The 24,070-nt window shown below is 52.0% G+C and overlaps 1 protein-coding gene across 1 annotated transcript in view; it reads right to left on the bottom strand.

Annotated features, from left to right (window-relative positions):
* The window catches only part of MYO18B (myosin XVIIIB), a 248,228-nt gene that overhangs the window by 23,638 nt on the left and 200,520 nt on the right, over window positions 1-24,070 (bottom strand). The window contains exons 40-41 of the mRNA XM_060269663.1: window positions 14,278-14,411; window positions 431-598 (exon numbers count right to left, since the gene is read on the bottom strand). Coding sequence (XP_060125646.1) covers window positions 431-598; window positions 14,278-14,411 — 302 coding nt within the window. The remainder of the gene's footprint in view (window positions 1-430; window positions 599-14,277; window positions 14,412-24,070) is intronic.

The following is a 24,070-nucleotide window of genomic DNA, read 5'->3' as shown; positions in this document are numbered from 1 at the left end:
GCTCAGCACACCAGGGGACTGGCTCCTCAGCAACTAAATAAATAAAAAAGCTCTCTCAAGTTAAAAAGATCACACATAAAGTGTTGCAATTTTTAATTACAGTACTATATAAGGTAAACACCAGGGGGAGGAGGGGAGCTGGAGTTTGCTCACTGACAGCTCTAGATTACAATTCAGGGCTAGAATCGCCCTAATTAGTATGCCTTTGGGAAGGGAAGGTGATGTCTTAAAATGCAGCAAGCTCACAGGGCCTCCATTTTCCAGATCACGCTACAGTCATAGGAGTCAGGTCAGGTCTGGATTGTCCCAAGTTGGGGCTGATCTGAATTTGATCCGGGGGGTGGACATGCACAGCCCTAGTTTCTACAAACCTGTTGCATTGCGCAGAACAGAAGACACCCCTATTTGTACACTTAAGAATGAGTCTCACCTCAGGCTCTTGGTGCCACGGTTGTCCATGGTTTGCCTGGAGAGGCTTCCTGCCAGACTGGTACCCGATGGAGAGGGCCCTGCTGATGCCAAACTGGACCACGATTTGATGCTTTCTTCAGGCTCCAAGTTCAAGCTCATGGTTGACCCCAGACTCAGCTGACTCTCGCTGTAAGTGGGAGAACACAGAAGGGTTGTTGTGAAGCTCAATGGGCAAGGAGAGAGGCCTTTGCCCACTGGATGCCCTCTGGGTGTTTTTTGACTACAACTACAATCAGCTGTAGCCACCATGGGTTGTGGGGCAGTCCATGCACGCCATCCTGAATTGCCTGGAGGAAGGGTGAGTACTTTAAATGGCAAAACAGAAGATTAAACAGAAGATTAAATTGCAAAACAGAAGATGTTTTTGATTGTCCACCCCCAAATCTGGAATGCCTTCCTGTCATATGTTAAACTGTTGACAACTCAGATGGGTTTTCAGCACTCACTAAAAACTTCCTTACTTTGGATAAATTTGATGGGCTACTCACTTTCACAAGATTGATTCTAAGGTTGGTTGTTCTACAAAAGAGGATTTTGGTTTATTATGCATGATTTTTATATATTTTGTACTCAACCCTATAATTTATTTAGCAGGAAGACACTAAAAGCTGCAAGAATAAATAATTTTGGAGCAGATTATTGTGTGTGAGCGAAAACTGTGAGCTCAGTTATGGTATGGAAAGCAAACTCCCAAAGTAAGAACATCAGAAGAACCTGATAGATCAGGCCCATGGCCCAGATAGTCCACTGTCCTGTTCTTACGGTGGCCAACCAGATGCCTGTGGGGAGGCCCAAAGCAGGGCCTAAGCCCAAGAGCAGCCCTCTCCCACACCCCACGATTTCTGATATTCGGATGTAGGGCTACCTCCACTGCTAGTAGCCATGGACAGCCCTCTCCACCTCCATGAATTTGTCTAATCCTCTTTAAAACCATCTAAATTGGTGGCTGTCACTTCTTCCTGTGGGAGTGAGTTCCATAGTTTAAATCTGTGCTGTGTGAAGAAAAATGTTTTTTTAAAAAGGTAAAAGGGCCCCTGACCATCAGGTCCAGTCGTGTCCGACTCTGGGGTTGCGGTGCTCATCTCGCTCTATAGGCCGAGGGAGCCGGCGTTTGTCCACAGACAGCTTCCGGGTCATGTGGCCAGCATGACAAAGCTGCTTCTCGCGAACCAGAGCAGCGCACGGAAACGCCGTTTACCTTCCCGCCGGAACGGTCCCTATTTATCTACTTGCGCTTTTGATGTGCTTTCGAACTGCTAGGTGGGCAGGAGCTGGGACCGAACAACGGGAGCTCACCCCGTTGCAGGGATTTGAACCACCGACCTTCTGATCAGCAAGCCCTAGACTCTCTGGTTTAACCCACAGCGCCTTTACCTGTCCTAAATTGTGAGGGACAGGGGATATCGCGAAGTCCCTCCCCTCCTGAGTTCAAGCCCGTCCCCGAGCAAAGGGGAAAGCAGGGAGAGTTCCGATTCCAGTGGGGAAGCAGGAAGTCGTGTCCGAGGCTCAGGCAAGGTAGAGGAGCCAGGGTCCCAGGTGGGACAGGAAGGGGCAAGCAAGGGGGGAAGACCCATCCCTCCAACTCCAGAATTACGCAGGAAGAGGAGGGGCAAGAGGATGGGTCTGCCAAAGCTTTTGTGTTGGAGAAAGACGCGCCAAAAGCCATTAGGAGGTTCTGAAACCGACTGACAACATCGCTCCGTGTAAATAGCAATGACTTGAGCACTGTAAATACGCAGCACCAATAAAAGAATAAAATGCAGAGCTGCGTAGCGTCGTTACTCTGAAGTAGTCCACTCCGGCCACTGTGACAGCAACCTCCTAATCATTTTTGGGCTACTTCGGAGTTGCCGGGATGAGCGTGTCCGAGGCGGAGAAGTGGCGGCAGATCGCTGAGCAAGCCCAGCTAGAACTGCAACAGCTGTCGCTGCAGGCGCAGGGAGAATTGAAGGCAGCTAAAGAGGAGACTAAGAAGGTCCAGGACGACCGGCTACAACTTGCGGAACAGGTGAGAGAGCTCCAGGAAAAAGAGCAGCATTTAAGGGCGGTGGCGGTAGACCTCCAAAACAAGCTGGATGCAGAGAAAAACAAGGCGGGAGGGGCTCCCCAAGTCCAAGTGCTGCCAGGAAGGAGAGCAGGGACCCTTGTAAGCAAGTTCAATGGAGACCCGAAGGAGTTTCAGGGCTTTGAGACTGAGATCGTGTATGCTCTTGAGCTGCACCAGAATGAGTTCCCCGATGATGAGCACAGAGTAGCGTTTATTGTGGAACATCTCACCGGAGCAGCCAGGGAGTGGCTAAGACCATTAATCGCAACCAAGAATCCTTGCATGAAAAATGTCCAACAATTTCTAGAAGGTTTGAGGACGATGTATTCGTCCGATAGTCATTTGGACCAGACTAAGGAGGAACTGCATAATTTACGCCAAGGAAATATGCCAGTTCGCGCATATTGGGCGAAATTCACCATGCTGGTGCACAGACTGGGGTGGGTTTTGGATTCGCCTCCCATGCAAGCTGCGTTTTACTTGGGTTTGAGCGAGGAGGTGAAGGATGAACTCTCGAGAGGTCCAAAGCCCAGTACTATGGATCAGCTGAGCAAAGCAGCTCTGGCGGTGGGGGTGAGGCAGGAATCCCGGTGGAACGACAAGCAAGCGACGCGCGCAAAGCGGGCTTGGTTCCCACGGTCGCAGGAGAAGCCACTCCCTCAACAACCCTTTCAGGCCACGCCTGGAGCCAGCCAGGACCAGGAGCCCATGCAGATTGATAGCGCGCGCGCGCGGGCTTTTCAAACCCCAGCGGCGCCAAGACGCAAGGAGGGAAGGGGCGGGAATTGCTTTCTCTGCAACTCACCCCAGCATCTCGTCAGAGACTGCCCACATCGCAGGGAGTGGCAAGGAAAGGCGGGAACGGTGGTGCCCTCCCCCACTGACGCAGCACCACAGCAGGGAAACGGGAAAGCCTGGCTGCAGGAGACAAGGGGCAGCAGCCAGGCACAGTCAGCAGACAACAGCCCCAGCCCGCCCACCCGCACAGAGAGGTGCAGAGCCAGCCCACCCCTCCCAGAGCAGGAGTGGTTCTAGAAGTGACGCTAACGCTCCCAAATGGCTATCCCCTGACAGTCCTCGCCTTAATTGACAGTGGGGCGTCCGCCAACTTCTTCTCGAGAAGCTTTGCAGAAGAGCACCAAATCCAGCTTTTGCAGTTGGATTTTCCTCTGCACGTAGCAACCATTGACGGCAGGGAGCTGCTGGGAGGGGCCATCACACATCAAACCCCCCCCATGAGAATGACGGTGGGAAGGCACTCAGAGACACTGGCGTTCAACGTCACCACCATCTCAGACCCCCCCATCGTCTTGGGCATGAGCTGGCTGGCGCGCCACGACCCCTCCATCAGTTGGCACCAGAGGTGCATCACGTTTGGGTCAGACTTTTGTCTGGAACATTGCATGCAGCACCAACCAGGGGAGGGGCCTCCGATAGCCACGGTGGCCACCATGCATATCAAAGGGGGTGAGGCAATACCCAATCAGTACTGGGACCTGCAGGAGGTCTTCAGCGAAGCGGAGTCCGACCACCTACCCCCGCACAGGCCTTTTGACTGCCAGATCAACCTGGTGCCAGGGGCGACGATACCCCCAGCCAAGCTGTACGCCATGTCAGACCAGGAGCTGGAGGATCTGCGCGCTTTCATCGACAAGAACCTCAAGCGGGGGTTCATAAGGGAAAGCAAGGCAGCAGGGGGCAGCCCGGTCTTCTGGGTGGACAAGAAAGACACGCAACAGCGCCGTCTTGTGGTGGACTTTAGACGGCTGAATTCGGTGACAGAGCCCGTGGCTTTCCCCATGCCCAGAGTGGATGATCTCCTGACAGCGGCACGCAGGGGCAAGATTTTCACCAAGCTGGACCTAAGGGGGGCGTACAACTTGATCAGGATCCGGGAAGGAGATGAATGGAAAACCACGATGTTCACGCCTCTGGGCTCTTTTGAATATCTGGTGATGCCCTTCGGTTTGCAAGGGGGCTCAGCATGCTTCCAGGCCTTCATGCACCACGTCCTGGGGTCCCTCCTCTTCAGGAAATGCTTGGTCTTCCTAGATGACATCCTTATCTACTCGAATGACCCAGTGCAGCATGTGAAAGATGTCAGAGAGGTGTTGCAACGCCTGAAGGAGAACCACCTGTATGTGAAGCTGGAGAAGTGCAAGTTTCACACCAAAGAGGTGGACTTCCTGGGCTACAAGCTGTCAGACAAGGGGCTGGCGATGGACAAGGACAAGGTGCAGGCCATCCTGGACTGGCACAGCCCCAGGACGCGCAAAGATGCCCAACGCCTACTAGGCTTCGCTAACTTCTACAGGAAGTTCATCAAGAACTTCTCTCGCGTTACGGCTCCCATCACGGACTGCCTGAGAGGCAAGCAGAAGTTCAAGTGGACACCAGAGGCGCAAGCAGCGTTCGAAAGCCTCAAGAGAGTGTTCGCCTCAGACCAAAACCTGTTCCATGTGGTGCAGGACGCGCCCCTACGCATTGAGACAGATGCTTCTGAAAAAGCTGTGGGCGCAATTTTGTTGCAACTGGACGCCAACAGGGAGTGGAGACCCTGTGCCTTCTTCTCCAGGAAGCTGACACAGCCTGAACGCAACTACACAGTGTTTGATAGGGAACTTCTTGCGATCTACGCTGCGTTCCAGCACTGGCGACACTTCCTGGTGGGCGCGAAGCACCCCATCCAGGTGTGCACAGACCACAAGAACCTGGAGTTCTGGAGAACTGCCAGGGTGCTCAACCAGCGGCAGATACGGTGGGCAGAGTTCTTCTCGAACTTCAACTTCTCCATCCACTACATCCCGGGGGAGCAGAATGTCAGGGCGGATGCCCTCTCCCGCAAGCCAGAGTACATGGAGGAGGAGGCGCCACCAGCCCCAAGGCACATTTTCCCCCCGTCGGCATGGTCCTGCGGAGCAGCTGTGGTGAGCGAGGCAGAACTCACAGCACTGACGGCAGCGGATGAATTTGCCAACCGCATCGGCAGAGAACTGAGAGGGGGGAGGGAGCAGGCAAAAGACTTTGCAGAACGCAGAGGGCTGCTTTTCTACAAGGGTGCGCTGTACCTACCCACCACCCAGCTTCGACGTACGGTCCTCAAGCAGATGCACGACAACCCTACAGCGGGGCATTTTGGAAGGGACAAAACCGCTCACCTAGTCATGAGACACTTCTGGTGGCCAGGGGTGCGGGAAGATGTTCGAGACTATGTAAGGGGCTGTACCACCTGCCAGCGGGCGAAGGTGGTCAGAGCAGCGCCACCAGGGTTGCTGGAGCCCTTAGCCACACCACACAGGCCGTGGGAAGTGGTGTCCATGGACTTCATCACAGATCTGCCTTCGTCCAGGGGTAAGACTGCAGTGTTGGTGGTGGTGGACCTTATGTCCAAAATGTGTCACTTTATACCGTGTGCCAGGGCAGTCTCGGCAGAAGAGACAGCCAAACTGTTTGTTGATCACATTTTCAGACTGCATGGATTACCTTTAAGGGTTATTTCGGATCGTGGCCGCCAATTTGTTTCCAGGTTCTGGCGGCGGCTCATGAACCTCCTGCAGGTGGAGGTCAGCTTGTCGACGGCTAGACACCCGCAGACCAACGGACAAGCGGAGAGGGTCAACGCCATTCTGCAGCAGTACCTGAGATGCTACGTCAGCCAGCGGCAAACGGACTGGGTGGATCGCTTGCCACTAGCAGAATTTGCCTACAACAATGCAGTGCACGTCTCCACAGGGGTGTCGCCCTTTAAGGCCAATTACGGGCGCGACCTCAGATCTTTCCCAGAGAGGGAGAGGGAGGAGGAGGAGGAGGAGGGCCCACAGGCTGAGGATTGGGCAGAGGAACTGGAGACGGTGCACCAGCAGCTCAGAGAACACTTGGAGAGGGCCAAGGAAGCGTACAAAAAGGGGGCAGATCGCCACAGGCGACAAGGGGAGGTCATCAGGGTGGGGGACAAGGTGTGGTTGTCCTCGGAGGGCCTTCCCACCAGAGGGAGGTGCAAAAAGCTGGCACCCAAAAGGCTGGGCCCCTTCACGGTCACGCAACAGGTAAACCCGGTGGCATACAGGCTGGCACTGCCAGAGGACATGAGGGTGCATCCAGTGTTTCATAGATCGCTGCTGTCGCCGTACAGGGAAAGCAGCAGGCTCCGAGACGGCGAACAAACCCCCGAGGGAGGGGGGGAGAGGGAAGGCAGGGAGCAACTCAATGAGGCCACGGCCATCCTGGATTCAAGGTGGGGGGTGGGGGGACTGGAGTACCTCATGGCATGGGAGGATGCTCCACCGTCCCAGAATGAATGGGTCCCAGCCACTCAGATACAGGAGGAATTCTTGGTGGAAGAATTTCACGCCCTCTTTCCCCACAGACCCAAGCCCTGGCACATGGAAAGGGAGGGGGAGGAGGAGGAGGCACGGGAGAGCAGCTCACCATGGCGCTGGGAAGCGGAGTTTGAGGAACCAGAGGATGAGGTATGGGTGTCACCGAGATCCACCCAGTCAGAGGAAGGAGCAGATTGGCAGAACGTTTTTACCCCCACCAGCTCTGACGCCACGGACTTTTTGGGATTCCCGTCCGCCCAGGCGGAAGGGGGGGGATCGCAGGACTGGGGGGAGGTATTCACACCAACGGGCTCGGAGAGCACTGAGTTCTTAGGCTTCCAGTCGTCACCGACACATGGGGGGGGCCTGGGGAGGGGTGAAGGAGAGCTTGGGAGGGGGGTGGATGTGAGGGACAGGGGATATCGCGAAGTCCCTCCCCTCCTGAGTTCAAGCCCGTCCCCGAGCAAAGGGGAAAGCAGGGAGAGTTCCGATTCCAGTGGGGAAGCAGGAAGTCGTGTCCGAGGCTCAGGCAAGGTAGAGGAGCCAGGGTCCCAGGTGGGACAGGAAGGGGCAAGCAAGGGGGGAAGACCCATCCCTCCAACTCCAGAATTACGCAGGAAGAGGAGGGGCAAGAGGATGGGTCTGCCAAAGCTTTTGTGTTGGAGAAAGACGCGCCAAAAGCCATTAGGAGGTTCTGAAACCGACTGACAACATCGCTCCGTGTAAATAGCAATGACTTGAGCACTGTAAATACGCAGCACCAATAAAAGAATAAAATGCAGAGCTGCGTAGCGTCGTTACTCTGAAGTAGTCCACTCCGGCCACTGTGTAAAAGGGCCCCTGACCATCAGGTCCAGTCGTGTCCGACTCTGGGGTTGCGGTGCTCATCTCGCTCTATAGGCCGAGGGAGCCGGCGTTTGTCCACAGACAGCTTCCGGGTCATGTGGCCAGCATGACAAAGCTGCTTCTCGCGAACCAGAGCAGCGCACGGAAACGCCGTTTACCTTCCCGCCGGAACGGTCCCTATTTATCTACTTGCGCTTTTGATGTGCTTTCGAACTGCTAGGTGGGCAGGAGCTGGGACCGAACAACGGGAGCTCACCCCGTTGCAGGGATTTGAACCACCGACCTTCTGATCAGCAAGCCCTAGACTCTCTGGTTTAACCCACAGCGCCTTTACCTGTCCTAAATCTTTCAACATTCAGCTTCATTGGTGTATTATGAGAGAAGGTAAAAAGCTACCATACATAATTTTATAAACTTTTAGGGTCCAAGTGTTGACTCAGAGACCATTAATTTAAATGCTGCAAACACTAAATATGTTTACTAGGGATTTGTTTCTGAGTAAACAAACACAGGGTTGCCACTATTCTGCCACAGGCTGTGTCAGGGGCCCCTGGGAGGGGAGTGAGTTCGCACAGAGACAGGAACCTGGGGGAACAGTCGAGCAAGAGGAGGGCTGGCAGGAGAGCGAACCGGAAGGCGGTGCAAGGGCTCCAAGCGAGGCGGAGAGGCTTGGGGATGCTGCCGATGCACGTGCAGGAGAAGAGGCGTCCAAAGCTACTGCAGCAGGGGAGGTTTCAGAAGTCGGGGCAACGAGGAGGCTGTTGAGCAGTTCGGGGGAGGGGTCTGGTCCTGCTCCCTCCCCTGAGGTCCATAGACAGGAAGAGCAAAGGAGGAAAAGAGGCGGGCTGAGGTTATTCTGCTGGTGCAGAACGAGACGCGCGCCAGTTCCGGATTCTGACTCAGTATAGGCGGTCATGTATTTCTGAACTCTGAACTGTACATATGCATATAGCAATAAAGCTTGAAAACCCATCATCAAGCCTTGGTGGTCCTTGGTCATGGGAAGCTGAACAACAGCCCTGACAGCAATCCGGAACTCCTTCGAGGCTTCCACAACAGGAGAGCGCGCGTGAGAAGGCGATGGCCGACGAGGAGCAGTTGGTCTTGCAGCAGCCGGTAGGAGCAGCCCACGGTGGTGGCGGGGCCCATGGGGTCGGCCGTGGGGGGGGGAATCATGGAGCGGCTGGCGGGGGTCTGACCATGCAGGACTTGCTGTTACAGAACACTGTGTTGCAAGTGCAAGTGGCCCAACTCACAGCGTGACTGGATGGAGCCCAGGTACAGGAGGAAGCTGAACGCACAGCGAGGACGGCGCACAAGGTGCCCTATGTGCTGTGTAAGTTCAGGGGAAGCCCCAGACACTACCACGGGTTTAAGACTGAAGTGACATTCGCCCTGAAGCGTCAGGCGGCAGATTTTGCTACTGACGCGGATAAGGTCACGTTCATTATTTCCCATATGGAGGGTGCTGCCAGAGACTGGGTTAGACCCTTGCTGGGTTAGCCCCACGATGGGGAATTTAAACCAAATTTTGGAAGCAATGGACATCATGTTCGAGAGCAATGTAGAGATGGAAGTAACGTCCCAGCAAATTCTGAACCTGAAACAGGGGAACTGGACTGTACGCGAGTACTGGGGGGGGGAGTTCTCTAGGGTGGCCCCTGGAGTCAGGGCAGACCATGGCCATGTTCAAGGAGGGCTCGAGCACGGAGGTGAAGGACAAACTTTCCAGGGTGGGAAAATTGGAGACTATGGACGTGCTCATGAAAGCCGCTCTGGCCATTGAGGTGCGTCAGGAAGCGTGGGCGCAGGAAAGGGGACAACCCCGCACAAACCGTTGGTCCAGCAGCTGCATTCCTTACATTCCTGAAGCTGCTACTGGCAGGCAGCAGAGAGCAGGGGGGGAGGAGCCCATGGAGATTGGAGGAGCCAGCACCAAGGGGTTCTTCAGCGCAGGGGCACGCAAGAAGGCGGAGCCTGGAGGGGGAAAGGACTCACACAAATGTTTCCTCTGCTCCCAGCCCAAACATTTTGCCAAATCATGCCCTCACCGCAAGGAATGAGAGGGAATGGTGGGGGCTGCTGCGGAGACCAGCGAAGAAACCCCAGACAAGGTTAAGGGAAACGAGGGGGCCTGGCTGCAGAGCGGGGTCAGCAACTGGGCGGAGAAGCAGTGAAAGCGCCCCAACCAGCTGAGCCAGAAGGAGCAATAGTGGTGCAAGTGACTCTAGAGCTTCCGAACGGCCACCCCATAGAACTGAACGCTTTAATAGCCAGTGGAGCGTCTGCAAATTTGCGCTGGAACACCAGTTGCACTTGCTTCTGCTCGATTTCCCTCTGCAGGTCATGATGATAGATGGGAGACCGCTGCTAGGGGGAGATGTGTCTCATCAAACACCACCCATGAGAATGAGGGTGGGGAAACACGTAGAGACCATTGCCTTTAATGTCACGGAGTCGGCGGGGCTGGCAGTGGTTGGTGTTGGGGATGAGTTGGCTGGTGGCGCATGACCTGGTCATCTCCTGGCATCAGCGCACGGTCACGTTTGGGTCGGCCCATTGCGTGGGGCATTGCTTGGCAACAGAAGGCAAGGGACCCACGGAAGTGAAGGTGGCCATGGCAACCTCCACTGGGGGGAAGAGGGTATCCCAGGTCTATTCCGCTTACGAGGACGTGTTCAGCAAAAGGGAGGCTGACCGATTACCCCCCCCCCATAGGCCCTATGACTGCAAAATAGACCTGGTGCCAGGAGCCAGGCTGCCACCCGGGAAACTGTATTCCATGTCGGACGCAGAGATGGAGATTCTGAAAGAGTTCATCGAGAAAAACTTGCGCAGGGGTTTCATCAGAAAGTCCAATGTGGCGGGGGGGGGGGGAGTCCAGTCTTCTTCGTGGATAAGTGGGACTCTCCACAGCCCTGCCTGGTGGTGGATTACAGGCGGTTGAACAGCCTGACCCAGCCCACTTCATTCCCTTTGCCGCGCATCAACGACCTACTGGAGAGGGTTCACTAAGCTAGATCTGCGGGGGGCCTACAACCTCATTAGGATCAGGGAGGGGGACAAGTGGAAGACGACCATGCACACGGTGCTGGGCAGTTTTGAGTATTTGGTTATGCCTTTTGGTTTGCAGGGGGGCACCCACTTCTTTCAGGCATTCATGTACCACCTTTTGGGGTCCCTACTGTACAAGAACTGTGTATGTTTCCTTGATGACATCCTAGTGTATTCGCAGAATGAGAAAGAACACGTGCAGCATGTCATGGAAGTGTTGGAAAAGTTACAGCAACATAAATTGTATGCGAAGCTTGAGAAGTGCGAATTCCATGTCCCGGAGGTGGAGTTTCTAGGGTACAGCCTTACAGGCAAAGGTCTCGCCATGGACCACGGGAAGGTACAAGTAGTACTGGATTGGGACCCCCCAAGAACCAAGAAGGATGTCCAGCGGTTCATCGGTTTCTCCAACTTCTACCGAAAGTTCATAAAGAACTACGTCACGCTGACTGCATCAATTACTGACTGTCTGCGAGGCAAGAAGCCTTTTGCCTGGACGCCGGAAGCACAATGGGTGTTTGTAGAGCTCAAGTGGCTTTTGCTTCTGAAGAGAACTTGCTGCACGTTAACCCCGAAAGACCCATGCACTTGGAAACAGATGCTTCAGACCGCGCGGTGGGGGGTGTACTTCTGCAGCCAGGAGAGGGTGGCGACTGGCTGCCGTGCACATTCTACTCTAGGAAGCTGAGTAAATCAGAGCAGAACTATACGATCTGGGATAAAGAGCTTTTGGCAATTTACATTGCGATGAAACAGTGGAAGCACTTCCTAGTGGGCGCAGCACATCAGGTGGAGGTTTGTACAGACCACAATAATCTGCAATATTGTAGAACTGCCAGGTACCTGAACCAGAGACAGATAAAGTGGGCGGAGTTTTTTTACAGGATTCAATTTCAAAATTCAGTATGTGCCAGGGGAGCAGAATCTCAGGGTTTACGCTATGTCCCGGAAGCCCCAGTAGATGGTGGAGGAGGGCCCACCAGTGGCACGAGAAGTCTTCCGACTTGAGCAGTGGGTATGCAGCGTGACCCTTGCAAGAGATGCAGAACTGGTGGCACTCACCAAAACTGATTACTTCGCCAGAAAGAAATTACTCGCCCTAAAAGAGGGAGATGGGCGGGATCGAGGTTTTGAAGAAAGGGGAGGATTGCTGTATTACAAGGGGGCATTGTTATATCCCAGGGGATAGACTCAGGGCGCGAATCCTGAAGCAGATGCATGACAGCCCAACAGCTGGGCATTTTAGCAAACTTAAAACCATGCACCCTGTAACATGGGAGTTCTGGTGGCCCAAGGTTCGGGAGGACATTGCAGATTATGTAAGAGGGTATGGGGTGTGTCAACAAGCAAAAGGGGAGGTTTGTTGGAACCACTACCAACCCCAAACAGGTCTTGGGAAACAGTGTCCATTGACTTTGTCACAGATCTCCAAACATCACAGAGGAAGTCAGCTGTTTTGATTGTGGTAGATATGCTGACCAAAATGGTGCATTTTATTGCATGTTCTATGGCGATCTCGGCCGAGGAGACAGCCAAGCTGTTCATGGAACACGTGTTTAAGCTGCATGGCATCCCAACACATATTTTATCCGATAGAGGCAGTCAGTTCACGTTGCGCTTTTGGCGTTGACTGATGGAACTGTTGAGGGTGGAGTTAAGCCTGGCGTCGACAAGACACCCACAAACCAACGGTCAGGCAGAAAGGGTTAACTCAATCCTTCAACAATACTTGAGATGTTATGTTAATCAGAGACAAACGGACTGGGTGGATGACTTGCCCTTGGCAGAGTTTGCATACAACAACGCGGTGCACGCGTCCACAGGAATCAGGTCTTTTATGGCGAACTACGAGTTACACCCCAGGGCGTTTCCAGGGAGGGGAGAAGAAGTGGTGGGCGTACCCGCAGCAGAAAAATTCATGGAAGAGATGGTAGCATTGTGCACCAAATGCTGAAGGAAAACCTAGAGTGGGCAAAAGAAACCTACAAAAGGGCTGCAGACGCTCACAGGAGGGAAGGGGAAGAAATCCGACCAGGAGATTAGGTGTGGCTCTCGGCCAGGGGGCTGCTGCAGAGGGGGGTTTGCAGGAAATTAGCGCAGAGACGATTGGGACCCTTCGAAGTAGAAGCCCAAATCAACCCGGTTTCATTTAGGCTGAAGCTCCCTGAATCCATGAGAATGCACCCTGTCTTCCATAGATCATTGCTGTCCAAGTACCATGAGCCCCATAGGTATCAAAGGGGGGAGTCAGTGGCACCTTCACCCCCGACAATACAGGAAAGGGAGCTCTACAATGAGGGCACAAAAATTATCGACTCCAGGTGGCAGGGCAATCACTTGCAATACTTGGTAGCGTGGGAGGGGGCTCCAGTGACAGAAAACATGTGGATCCCAGCGAGGCAGGTAGAAGATGAATACCTTATGATAGAGTCTTGCCAAAGCAAACAAGATGAATTTTAACAAGGAGAAATGTAAAGTACTACACTTGGGCAAAAAAATGAAAGGCACAAATACAGGATGGGAGACACCTGGCTTGAGAGCAGTACATGTGAAAAGGATCTAGGAGTCTTGGTAGACCACAAACTTTACATGAGTCAGCAGTGTGATGCAGCAGCTAAAAAAGCCAATGCAATTCTGGGCCACATCAATAGGAGTATAGCGTCTAGATCAAGGGAAGTAATAGTACCACTGTATTCCGCTTTGGTCAGACCTCACCTGGAGTACTGTGTCCAGTTCTGGGCACCACAGTTCAAGAAGGATACTGACAAGCTGGAACGTGTCCAGAAGAGGGCAACCAGAATGGTCAAAGGCCTGGAAACAATGCCTTATGAGGAACGGCTTAGGGAGCTGGGTATGTTTAGCCTGGAGAAGAGAAGGCTAAGGGGTGATATGATAGCCATGTTCAAATATATAAAAGGATGTCATATAGAGGAGGGAGAAAGGTTGTTTTCTGCTGCTCCAGAGAAGCGGACACGGAGCAATGGATTCAAACTACAAGAAAGAAGATTCCACCTCAACATTAGGAAGAACTTCCTGACAGTAAGAGCTGTTCGACAGTGGAATTTGCTGCCAAGGAGTGTGGTGGAGTCATTGGGGATTGGACCAGAAGCCTTCTGCAGGCCAAGCAGAGCTTTAGGCCTTTCCACACACAGTATGTGCCACAGCCACCAATTCCTAGTCAAGCTACTTCACAGGGGCATTGAGATGCGATAGCGCTCCCACCCAGAACACCCAGCTCCAAAGCCCCACCTCTAGCCAGCTCTGCTCCACCCCTTGACCTGGGAAGGCTCTCTGGGGCTGTGCCTTCTGGGTTTTTTTCACACACTGCACTGGGTGCTCCACCCCCAGCCACAGTTTTTCTTAAAAAATAAATAAATAAATATTGATTTCACAAGTTTTTATTTTTTCCCCCACACAGACAACCAGGCCTCTTTAATGGTGCCAGCCCAAAGCGCCCGCTGGTGGCCCTGCCAGGAGCCCGGAATCTGAAGAGTAAGGTTGGCCTGAGAGGTGGAGACCCAGTCCTGCCAGCACACTCACCTCTCCCTGTCACTTTCGTCACTCGACTGCACTTCTTCCAGAGCCACCTGCAAGTCCGCAATGCGGCGGATGGAGGTCTCCAGGTCTGCCTGCAACGTCTGCCTCACTGCAGAGAGCTCGTCCACTTGCTTCTCCTAGAGAACATGAGCGGGGGGGGGGTTAGTAGTGGCTCAGGAAGCAAAATGCAAGCAAGGCAGTCCTTAACAGGTCCTTTGTTCGATGCATTTCTGTTAATGTATAGTGCTTTATTCTAGAAAATGGAAGGTGGTTTGAAGAAAGACAGTATAGTGCAGTGGTTTGAGTGACAACCCAGGTCGCTCATTAAACCAGAACCTGCAGGCCTCCTCTTGGACCAAAACTCCCATCAGCCCTAGCCAGCACAGTCAATGGCATAAAAATTATCAAAAACACACACCTTTCACACCTAAAATAATGATTAAACGCAAAAAGTGGCACGCAAACTAGACATCACCAGCAGAAGCTCTGAAGACTCCAGCAGAATCCAATTGCACGCTGTCACCAGCAAAAGCTCTGAAGGGCGGCGCCAAATAATGACATCATCAACCAAGCAACTGAAACCACCAAGGCGGCCATTACCAGACCCCTAGGCCCCTGGCAGGCTGCTAGGCCCCCACTTGGCCCGGGGGGAGGGTGAGCGCCCAGATCACAGGCCGCAGCACAGCCTTTCTTTTATGTAGGCCCCGCCAGGCTGCCGGGCCCCCACTAGGCCAGGGGGGAGGGGAAGTGCCTGAATCGCAGGCCGCAGCACGGCCTTTGTTTTATGTAGGCCCCTGCCAGGCTGCCAGGCCCCCACTAGGCCCAGGGGAGGAGAGAGGGAGCACCCAGATTGCAGGCCGCAGCACAGCCTTTCTTTTATGTAGGCCCCGCCAGGCTGCCAGGCCCCCACTAGGCCCGGGGGGAGTGCGGAGTGCGCGGATCGCAGGCCGCAGTATGGCCTTTGTTTTATGTAGGCCCCTGCCAGGCTGCCAGGCCCCCACTAGGCCCAGGGGAGGAGAGGGGGAGCACCCGGATTGCAGGCCGCAGCACAGCCTTTGTTTTATGTAGGCCCCTAGGCCCCTGCCAGGCCACCAGCCCCCCACTAGGCAGGGGGGGGAGGGCAGTGGTGGTGGGAGAGGGACAAAACCATTTAAAAAAAAACCAATCCACAAACAAAAAAATACAAAATACACAACAACACATACCAAAATCTCTAAAACCACACACCACACCAACTACTCACACTACAAATACACAACACACAAACACACCACACCCACATCTTAAACCCTACCCACTTCTGACCCACAAACAAAAAACACCCTACAAAACTAAAAATACCACCTTAATAAACCACCATAAAAACCCATTAAGCCACATCTATCTATCTATATCTATATATGTAAAAACTGCATGCGGGAGAGGGGGAATCACAGGAATAAACTGAGGGTGGGGAGAAGACAGTAAAAATCACAGGGATAAGCCGGGGGGGGGGGGACAGGAAACATCATGAATCATAACAGGGTGGGGGAAATCACACTTCTTAAAATTAAAAACATAAATAAAACTACCAAAACAAACAAACGAAAATGCACAATCATAAGCAGACCAAAAAAATAAAAACCATAAATACAAGCACAAAGTTGAAACATCCGGAAAAGCATATTACATCAAAACACTAACAAAAAACAAGTTATGCAACCATTACCATTCCAAACACAAATGACATCAATAACCCCCCCCCCAAAAAAAACCCACAGCAACGCGTGGCCGGGTCAGCTAGGTTATATATATATAAATGTAGGCATTGCACGCAATGAGGTCACAGCCTTTCTCTGTAACTGCTGAACCGTAATGTAACAAATTTGGCCACAACGTTCCATGCCCATCAAGGAGGGATCTGGCATAATCCCCCCCCAAAAAACCCACACCTTTCACACCTAAAATAATGATTAAACACAAAAAAGTGGCGCTCAAATTAGACGTCACCACCAGAAGCTCTGAAGACTCCAGCAGCATCCAATAGAAAGGCAGATCGCACACTGCTGCCTCCAAAGCTGCGCCGCCAGATGACATCACAAAATCCCACAGCAACTAACTGAAAACAGTTCTTTTGCAGCAACAAGGCCCAGCTTTTTCAATAGGCCGTAGCATTGCCAAGCAGGGAAAACTGAGTAGGCCACACCATTCAGTAGGCCACAGGCAAAAACAAACAGAATAGGGCCTTTCACAATGGGGGGGGCACAGGGATGAGGCACAACAAAGGGAGGGGAAAAACACATAGCCATGGGGGAGGAGCACCTTGAGTCAGCCAAAGTAGTGGGGGGTGGGGGGGTTGGGACAGGGAAAAATGAGTAGGCCTCACCATTGCCCAGTAGGCCACAGGCAAAAACAAACAGCCATGGGGGGGGGGAAGGTAGGACCCTGAGTCAGCCAAAGCAGTGGAGGGTGGGGACATTTTCAGGAACATGCGTGGGGGGTGTCTTATTTTTGAAACTTACAGTAGGGGAGTCAAGGTTGGGACAGGGCAGGTGAGGGGACTCTAAAGGGAGACTCTGAAGGTCCATTTAACAGGAAAAGGTCCATTTAACACAACAACCCACAGCAACGCGTGGCTGGGCCAGCTAGTATTATATTAAATATATAACATAAATTATGTGCACATGCAGACACGCACACACACACACACAAGGCCCTAAGGCAGGAGAGGAGACTTTTAGGACTGCAACTCCCATCAGCTTGACCATTGCACAGGCTTGTGGGCTTCCCAGAGGCATCTAGTTGGCCACTGAGCTGGGTATGCTTAGCCTGGAAGAGAGGAGACTGAGAGGAGATAGGATAGCCTTCCTCAAGGGCTGTCCCATGGAAGAAGGAACAAGCTTGTTTCCTCCTGCTCTGGAGGGTAGGACTCAAGGCAATGGCTTCAAGTTACAAGAAAGGAAATTCTGACTAATCAGGAAGAACTTTCTGGCAGTAAGAGCTGTTTGACAGTGGAACGGTCTCCCTTGGGAGGCAGTGGACTCTCCTTCCTTGGAGGTTTTTAAGCAGAGGTTGGATGGCCATCTGTCATGGATACATTAGTTGATATTCCTGCACTGCAAGAGGTTGGACTAGATGACCCTCAGGGTCCCTTCCAACTCTACAATTCTATGATTCTATGATGCTGACATATGGAACCTGGAACTTTAAGACAGTGGGATTGAGCTGCAGTTTCTATCTTGTGTCACTCCCTTACTGGAAGTCTAAAAGAGCAACCTGAAGAATGGCTAGGCAAGTGTTAAAAATGTTTTTTTATAACTGACAGCTTTGTGGAATGCATGACCCACTTTTATAGCGACAGAGGCAGGCGCTGAAAGATTGCATCTCCTGGGGAGAAAACATGCAATGTCGAACAGGTAACGGTGGCTGTAATTGGCAATTTGTATATGAGAATCAGGAAGGCAAACAACCCATTGATTCAGAACAAACTCAGCCCCTCCAACATTTGGATGACAACATATATTAAAATAATTCTCCTCCCTCTCCCGAAGATGAAGCTCAATTCATCCCAACTGCCTGGCTCTGTTCTTTCAGTCCCCTACCCCTTTCCTTTCTCTCTTCCTGACAACCAAGAGTGTTTGCCTGCCAACAACGATGAGGAGGAATTGTTTGGCAAGATCTGGGAAATGTGGCTGCCTCCTTCACTCATGACTGGGCTCAAAATGTATTTTTAAAAGACCCACGAGCAGTTTTCTCAATCTGGATTTTATAAATTATTATTAACAAACAATGCAAGTTCTGGGGCTTTCATCAGCAATATAATTTTTGTTCCCCCACAACAGATGCCTCTCGATGTCAGCATATGCCCCCCCCCCTTTGCATGGTGCTCACATATCTTTTTTATCTGGGAGGAGGGATGCATGGCAGTTGAGTTATTGCCTTCTGGTGGAACTTGAAAGCTGAAAGGTTTTCAAACTGTCACAAGGATTTAGAAGCTCTGGGGGAGGAAAAATGGATGGATCCACTGAGGTGTAAGGCACTGCCATGGCTGACCCAGAGCAAACTGGAGGGAGGCAAAAGAAAAGGTTTCAGCTCGTGTGCAGAAGCCATGTTGGTACGGTAGCAGGTACCTCCAAGTCCTGGGTCTTTTCTGCTGGGCTTTGTATGTTTGTTTTAAACAGAACTTGGCCTCCAGGGCTGCTAGGCATCCTGCAAAACCAGAAAGACCCCAGGAACCCACCCTTTTAATTTGCTCCTGGGCCTAGCAACATCCCTTGTGTGGGTCAAGAACTAGGATCACTGAGAGGCAAAGTTTGGAGCCCAATAGTTGCACTTGGGTGGTGAATAGAAAGTCCTGTAAAATTGGGTCTGTGAGCTCCCTTCCTTCTCCAGGCATTTTCAGGGGGCTGCATCTGTTTGCAGCTTGCTCCAATTTCTCAAGCTTTATGCTGGATAGTAGGTTTTACTCCATTGTTCTTTGTGTACACAGGCCTGGGGTCTGTCTGAAGTGCAGTTTAGAATTTGGGGGGGGGGAGTCTGTTGTGGATTTGGCCTGGCCAAATCACCTGGCTCATGATGTCAGAGAATTCTGATGGAAACGGGAGGAGAAATTGCCAGTGTTTGTTTATTTGTCCTAATGAAGGGCCAGTACTTTTATTTAAGACACATATAATTGATATGAAAATAGTTGTATAGTATTTAGGATTCAAATACACAGCACATTGTAATAGAGGGGGGCCCCATGGGCATGTAGCTTGCAAACTGTTATCAAATGCCTGCCTTTCTCTACACGCCCAGTAAAGGAGGAGGGGAGTACAAGCTGGGTTCACAGGACCAGATAAGGGAGAAGGGTGTATGGCATTTGGAATACATGTGTTTTTGTAGTTAAGGAAATAAGGTGTTGGCCTGTTTTTGACTGTATAAAAGTATTGTAAATCCACAATTCTGGGTGCAGGTTGCGAGCTGATTGCACTGCACCATTTACTTAGCATATGCTGAGCAAATAAATCTTGTTGTATCCTGCCTGGCATGTTGCCTCTTTGTGTGGTTCCATTGCTCCTAATACCCGGGTGGGACTTAGGTCCTACACTGTGTCTGGAACAAAAATCAGTTCAGTGAATACAACTGATATTTGCTGTTGTTTATTTCAGTCCAGAAACAATGCATAATTGATTATGCCCCCACCATTTGCTTTGTGTTTCCTTGCATTGAAATGAATTTGTTGTTGTTTAGTTGTTTAGCCGTGTCCGACTCTTCATGACCCCATGGACCAGAGCACGCCAGGCACTCCTGTCTTCATTGAAATGAATGGGATGCAATAATATAATGGCAACGTAAGTTACAGAATTTCACCATGTTGGACAGTGACATTAGTAACACCAGCCTCCCTGGGGTCCTCCAATGGCCCCCTCCTCATCCTGAGCCGGCCAGCACTTTCATGATGTCTCCTAGGAACTTATGACATTTCGGGGAGCTGGACTAGGTGACCCTCAGTATATGTTCCAACTCAACAATTCTGTGATTCTATGACATCCAGCTGAACCTCCCTAGAGGTTGCTTGGCTGGCATTTCTAGCCTTGCTCTTGACTCCTGGCTAGCGCTCTGATCCTGACTGCTCTCTGGTCCTGCCCTCCTGGCTGCCATTCTGGCTGCCCTCCACTCGTGGCTCCTGGCTCTCTGCCCTGCCCTGTCAGCTTCAGACAAGCTGACTGCAGGACAAAGGAGGCAGCATGTGTGTGTGGAGGTCGATTGGTAGGTTTCAAGATGGTACTCTTGACAGTAACGGAAATATTTACTCTCATCCTGACCAAGATACTTCTTCAGCTCAGTGGCGTAGTAATGGGAGGGCGGGGGCGCATCACCCCGGGCAGCAGGCTGGGCGGGGGGGGGGGGCAGCAGGCTGGATGGGGCTGACCACCTCCGATGGAGGCAGCTGCACGACGCAGCCGCCACCATCGAGGAGAAACCTTGATGCAAGCGAGACTGCCTCACTCCGTGGCTTGCTTGTGGGGTTTGCCGCGTCGCATGCCTCCTGTGCACGCATGCAGCGTCCGTTGCGACGTGCGCGTCACGCACCGGGACACATGCGTCGTGCGTCGTGACGCATGCATCGTGACGCGCGATGCATGCACACGACGGACACAACCCCGCGGGGTGCCTTCGGGTTTGCCACCCTGGGCAGCCAGGCGGCTAGCTATGCTGCTTCTTCAGCTCTCTGACTGGCCTTGGGGAAAAGGAAAGACCGAGTCTTTTCTAAGGGCCTGGGTGGATTTTGGTTTTTGAAAAGGGGAGTTGTTGTTAAGAGTTGCCTGCCATAGAGCTCCCTGCTTTGCATTCGGGAGACATCAAGTGATGATGATTATTACTCTGTCTGTTTGTTTGTAAACCCAGGAAGTTTTAAGCGTCAAAGCAGTTATTTTGGGTATAAAATCTATTTTAATGCCATCGCTAAGATGGGAGTCACACAAGGTTTGATGGTATGTGAGCGAGAGATGCTGCTTTAAAAGATGAAGGGGGGTGTTCAACATAATTGCACTCTTCTGAAGTTGTAAAATGTACTACATTTCTGGTGTCCCCCCCCCACCCGCTTGATATTTTAAGCATACCTTGAGTCTTTGACTCAAAACCGCATCAGGATTATTGATGATGGAACTTGGGTATTTACAAGAAATTGGATGATGATTGAAGTGGGCTTTTATACAGGAAGATTTTGGCACAATCTCACAGGAAACCAACATCACAAAAGAAGAACTGGCTACATCCTGTTCCTTTTCTCATCTGGGATTCTAACACTGAAGCATCACTCAAGCCTTGCTTGGAAAGTAGGGGAGGGTGTGGCTCATTTAAAAAAAAACAACTGAAATTCTAAGCCAGGCATCCCCAAACTTCGGCCCTCCATTTAAGAATGATGTTGACAAGCTGAGATGTTTGCAGAGGAGGGAAACCAAGATGGTCAAGAGTCTGGAAACCAAGCCTTATGAGAAATGGTTGAAGAAGCTGGGTATGTTTCGCCTGGAAAAGAGGGGACCAAGAGGAGATATGATAGCCATCTATATATAAAAAAATGTAAAAATTGTGAAACTGCGTTCTACACTTTTCTCCGTAACCGCTTGACCGATCGTCCTGAAATTTTGACACAACGATCCAGGCCACTCCCCAAGTGTTTTGGGGGGCAAAAATCCCTCAAATCACACACCAGGGCAGGTACAGACCTGGATATCCACCAAGTCAAACAGCGCCCTCAAGTGGCGTTATACCCTCCTCCACCCCCTCCCTTCCTGTGAAATCTAAGCCACACCCACAAACCAAATGACATCATCAACCAAGCAACTGAAACCACCAAGTCGGCCATTATCACAGGCCGCAGCACGGCCTCGGCCCCTGACAGGCCCGGGGGGGGGGGAATAACCCACAGCAACGCACTTGGGGGCATGGCAAGGGTTTTTTACTTCACCATTTAGCACCACTACCCCCCTCCAAAAAAACCCACCAAAAAACCAACATTGCCAAGTGGAGGTCGGGGCTTGCCCGGGGGTGTGTGTGGCACAGAACGCAGCACGGCCATTGATTTATGTAGGCCCCTGCACGGCAAGGGTTTTTTACTTTACAATTTAGCACCACTACCCCGCCCCCAAATCCACAAGACAAAAATAAATACCATCCTTCAAAACGTCATGAGATATGGAGGGGGGGCAAACTGAATAGATCATGGATCGGGACACATGGGGGCAGTCACAGGGATTAGCCACAACAACACGCCACACCCACAAGCCACGAGATCCTGTAAAACAGGAGGCCTTGCAACCACCAAAACAGCTATTCCACCCCAAGCCCAAAGCCTCTCCCGGTGGCTGCATTAATAAACGCCTGGCAGCATTAGGCAGTCATTCATCATTTCTCCTAACACGCACTTGGGGGCACAGTGAGGGATTTTCGCTTTATAATTTAGTGGGCGTTGTGTCATATGCGAGGCTGCGGCGGCCATTTTAAGTAAAGGCAGCCGTGCCCCTTTTAACCTAGGCTTTACCGTGCTTCTCCAAAAATAAGACACCGTCTTATATTTATTATTCCTAAAATAACCCCACATTGGCTTATTTTCAGGGGATGTCTTATTTTTTTATTATGCGTCCAGCCTTGCCTCTTCCTTGGGGCCCTCCAGAACTGCGCCTATCACTATGTCTTATTTTCGGGGTATGGCTTATATTCCGCAAATCCTGCTATGGCTTATTATAGGAGAAACAACTGATTGTAAGCATCTGTGTCTTTTTTAAAAAAACAACAACAACCATGCACTTACTCTCCCCAGATATTTGCAGTGGCCACCCCCCACCCCATTTACAATTCCCTACCTTCCCCTTGCCACTTCCTGGGTTTTTTATGGAACTGAACAACTCGGATGCTTCAGAATGCGCCTTCTGTTGCCAGGCCCTTTCAGGGCCCGGGCCAGGTAGATAATGTGGCCCTGTTTTTAACCCTTTTGTTACTTTTTTCATTTTAATGATTGTGAATATGCTGACCGAGGCCCCCTTTAGATTCGGAGGCCCGCGCCAAGTGGCCCATATGACCCCCCCTTCTTCTATCTGGGCCTGTCTGTTGCTACGGGGCTTCACTATTTGACCCCCCCCCCCGGGTTGGGATTCTTTAAGTAATTCTCTTGGTCCCAGGGCACATCATCACCCCTGACAGAAATGTTCACGATGCGTGCGCAGGCGCCAATGAATGGAGATACAGGGGGGAGGGGACAACAGAGGGCTCAGACAAAAGTAAATACTGGGAAATGGAACCCAGAAACTGACAGCTCCTTCTCCAAGGGTAGGGGCCAATGTAGGAAGATACTGGGGGTAGGGGCCAACACTCCCCAGGGACAACAGAGGGTTCAGACAAAAGTGCATTCTGGGAAATAGAACCCAGAACCTAACAGTTCCTTTTCGAAGGGTGGGGGCCAAGGTATGGAGATACAGGGGGGAGGGGCCAAGACTCCCCAGGGACAACAGAGGGAAGGGTATTCTACCGAAACACAGGGATGAGCCGGGGTGGAGGGAGGAGGGGCAGGATACGCCAGGGATCGGGACTTGGTGGGGGGGATCACAGGAAAGAACCACAGCAATGCGTGGCCGGGTCAGCTAGTCTTCAAATATATCCACAGCTTTCACAAGCTTGTTTTCTCCTGCTCTGGAGGGCATGACTTGAACAATGGCTTCAAGTTACAGGAAAGGAGATTCCAACTAAACATCAGGGAGAACTTTCTGACAGTAAGAGCTGTTTGGCTATGGAACGGACTCTCTCAGGAGGTTGTGAACTCTTTTTCTTGGAGGTTTTAAAGCAGAGATTAGATGCTCATCTGTCATGGATGCTTTAGTTGAGATTCCTGAGATGACAATTGGCATCCCTTCCAGTGTTATGATTCTGTGTGAGCAAGGAGAATGAACTTGCAAGGAAGTGCTTCTATGGGCTGGGAGGGGGGCTTTGCCAGGGCCGGCTCTAGGTAGACCCCTGGTGGTGCGGTGTGCCAGGGCACCGGGCAGGTAGGCAGGGCGCCGCACGGAAACCATGCTGCGCCCTGTGAGGGCGGGGGCGCCGGAGCGATCTCCGCCCCTCAGCGTCAGGGCGTGCGACCTGCTGGAGACTGCCCTGGGCTTTGCTGAGTGTTCATGCCAGTGCAGATGGTGGTGCCTCCCTGTATTCAACCCTCGGGGTCTCCCTTCACCTCTGCAGACGGGTTCATTGACCCTGAGGGTATTTTGGGTGGGATTCAGCTGCTAACAAATCTTGCAATGGGGCTTTCCCTCCTTTCCTCCCTCCACTCCGAGTTTGGCTA

Source organism: Zootoca vivipara, chromosome 17 (genome assembly GCF_963506605.1).
Source record: "Zootoca vivipara chromosome 17, rZooViv1.1, whole genome shotgun sequence".
Taxonomy (NCBI): Eukaryota; Metazoa; Chordata; class Lepidosauria; order Squamata; family Lacertidae; genus Zootoca; species Zootoca vivipara.
This window is presented reverse-complemented; position numbering and strand designations above follow the sequence as displayed.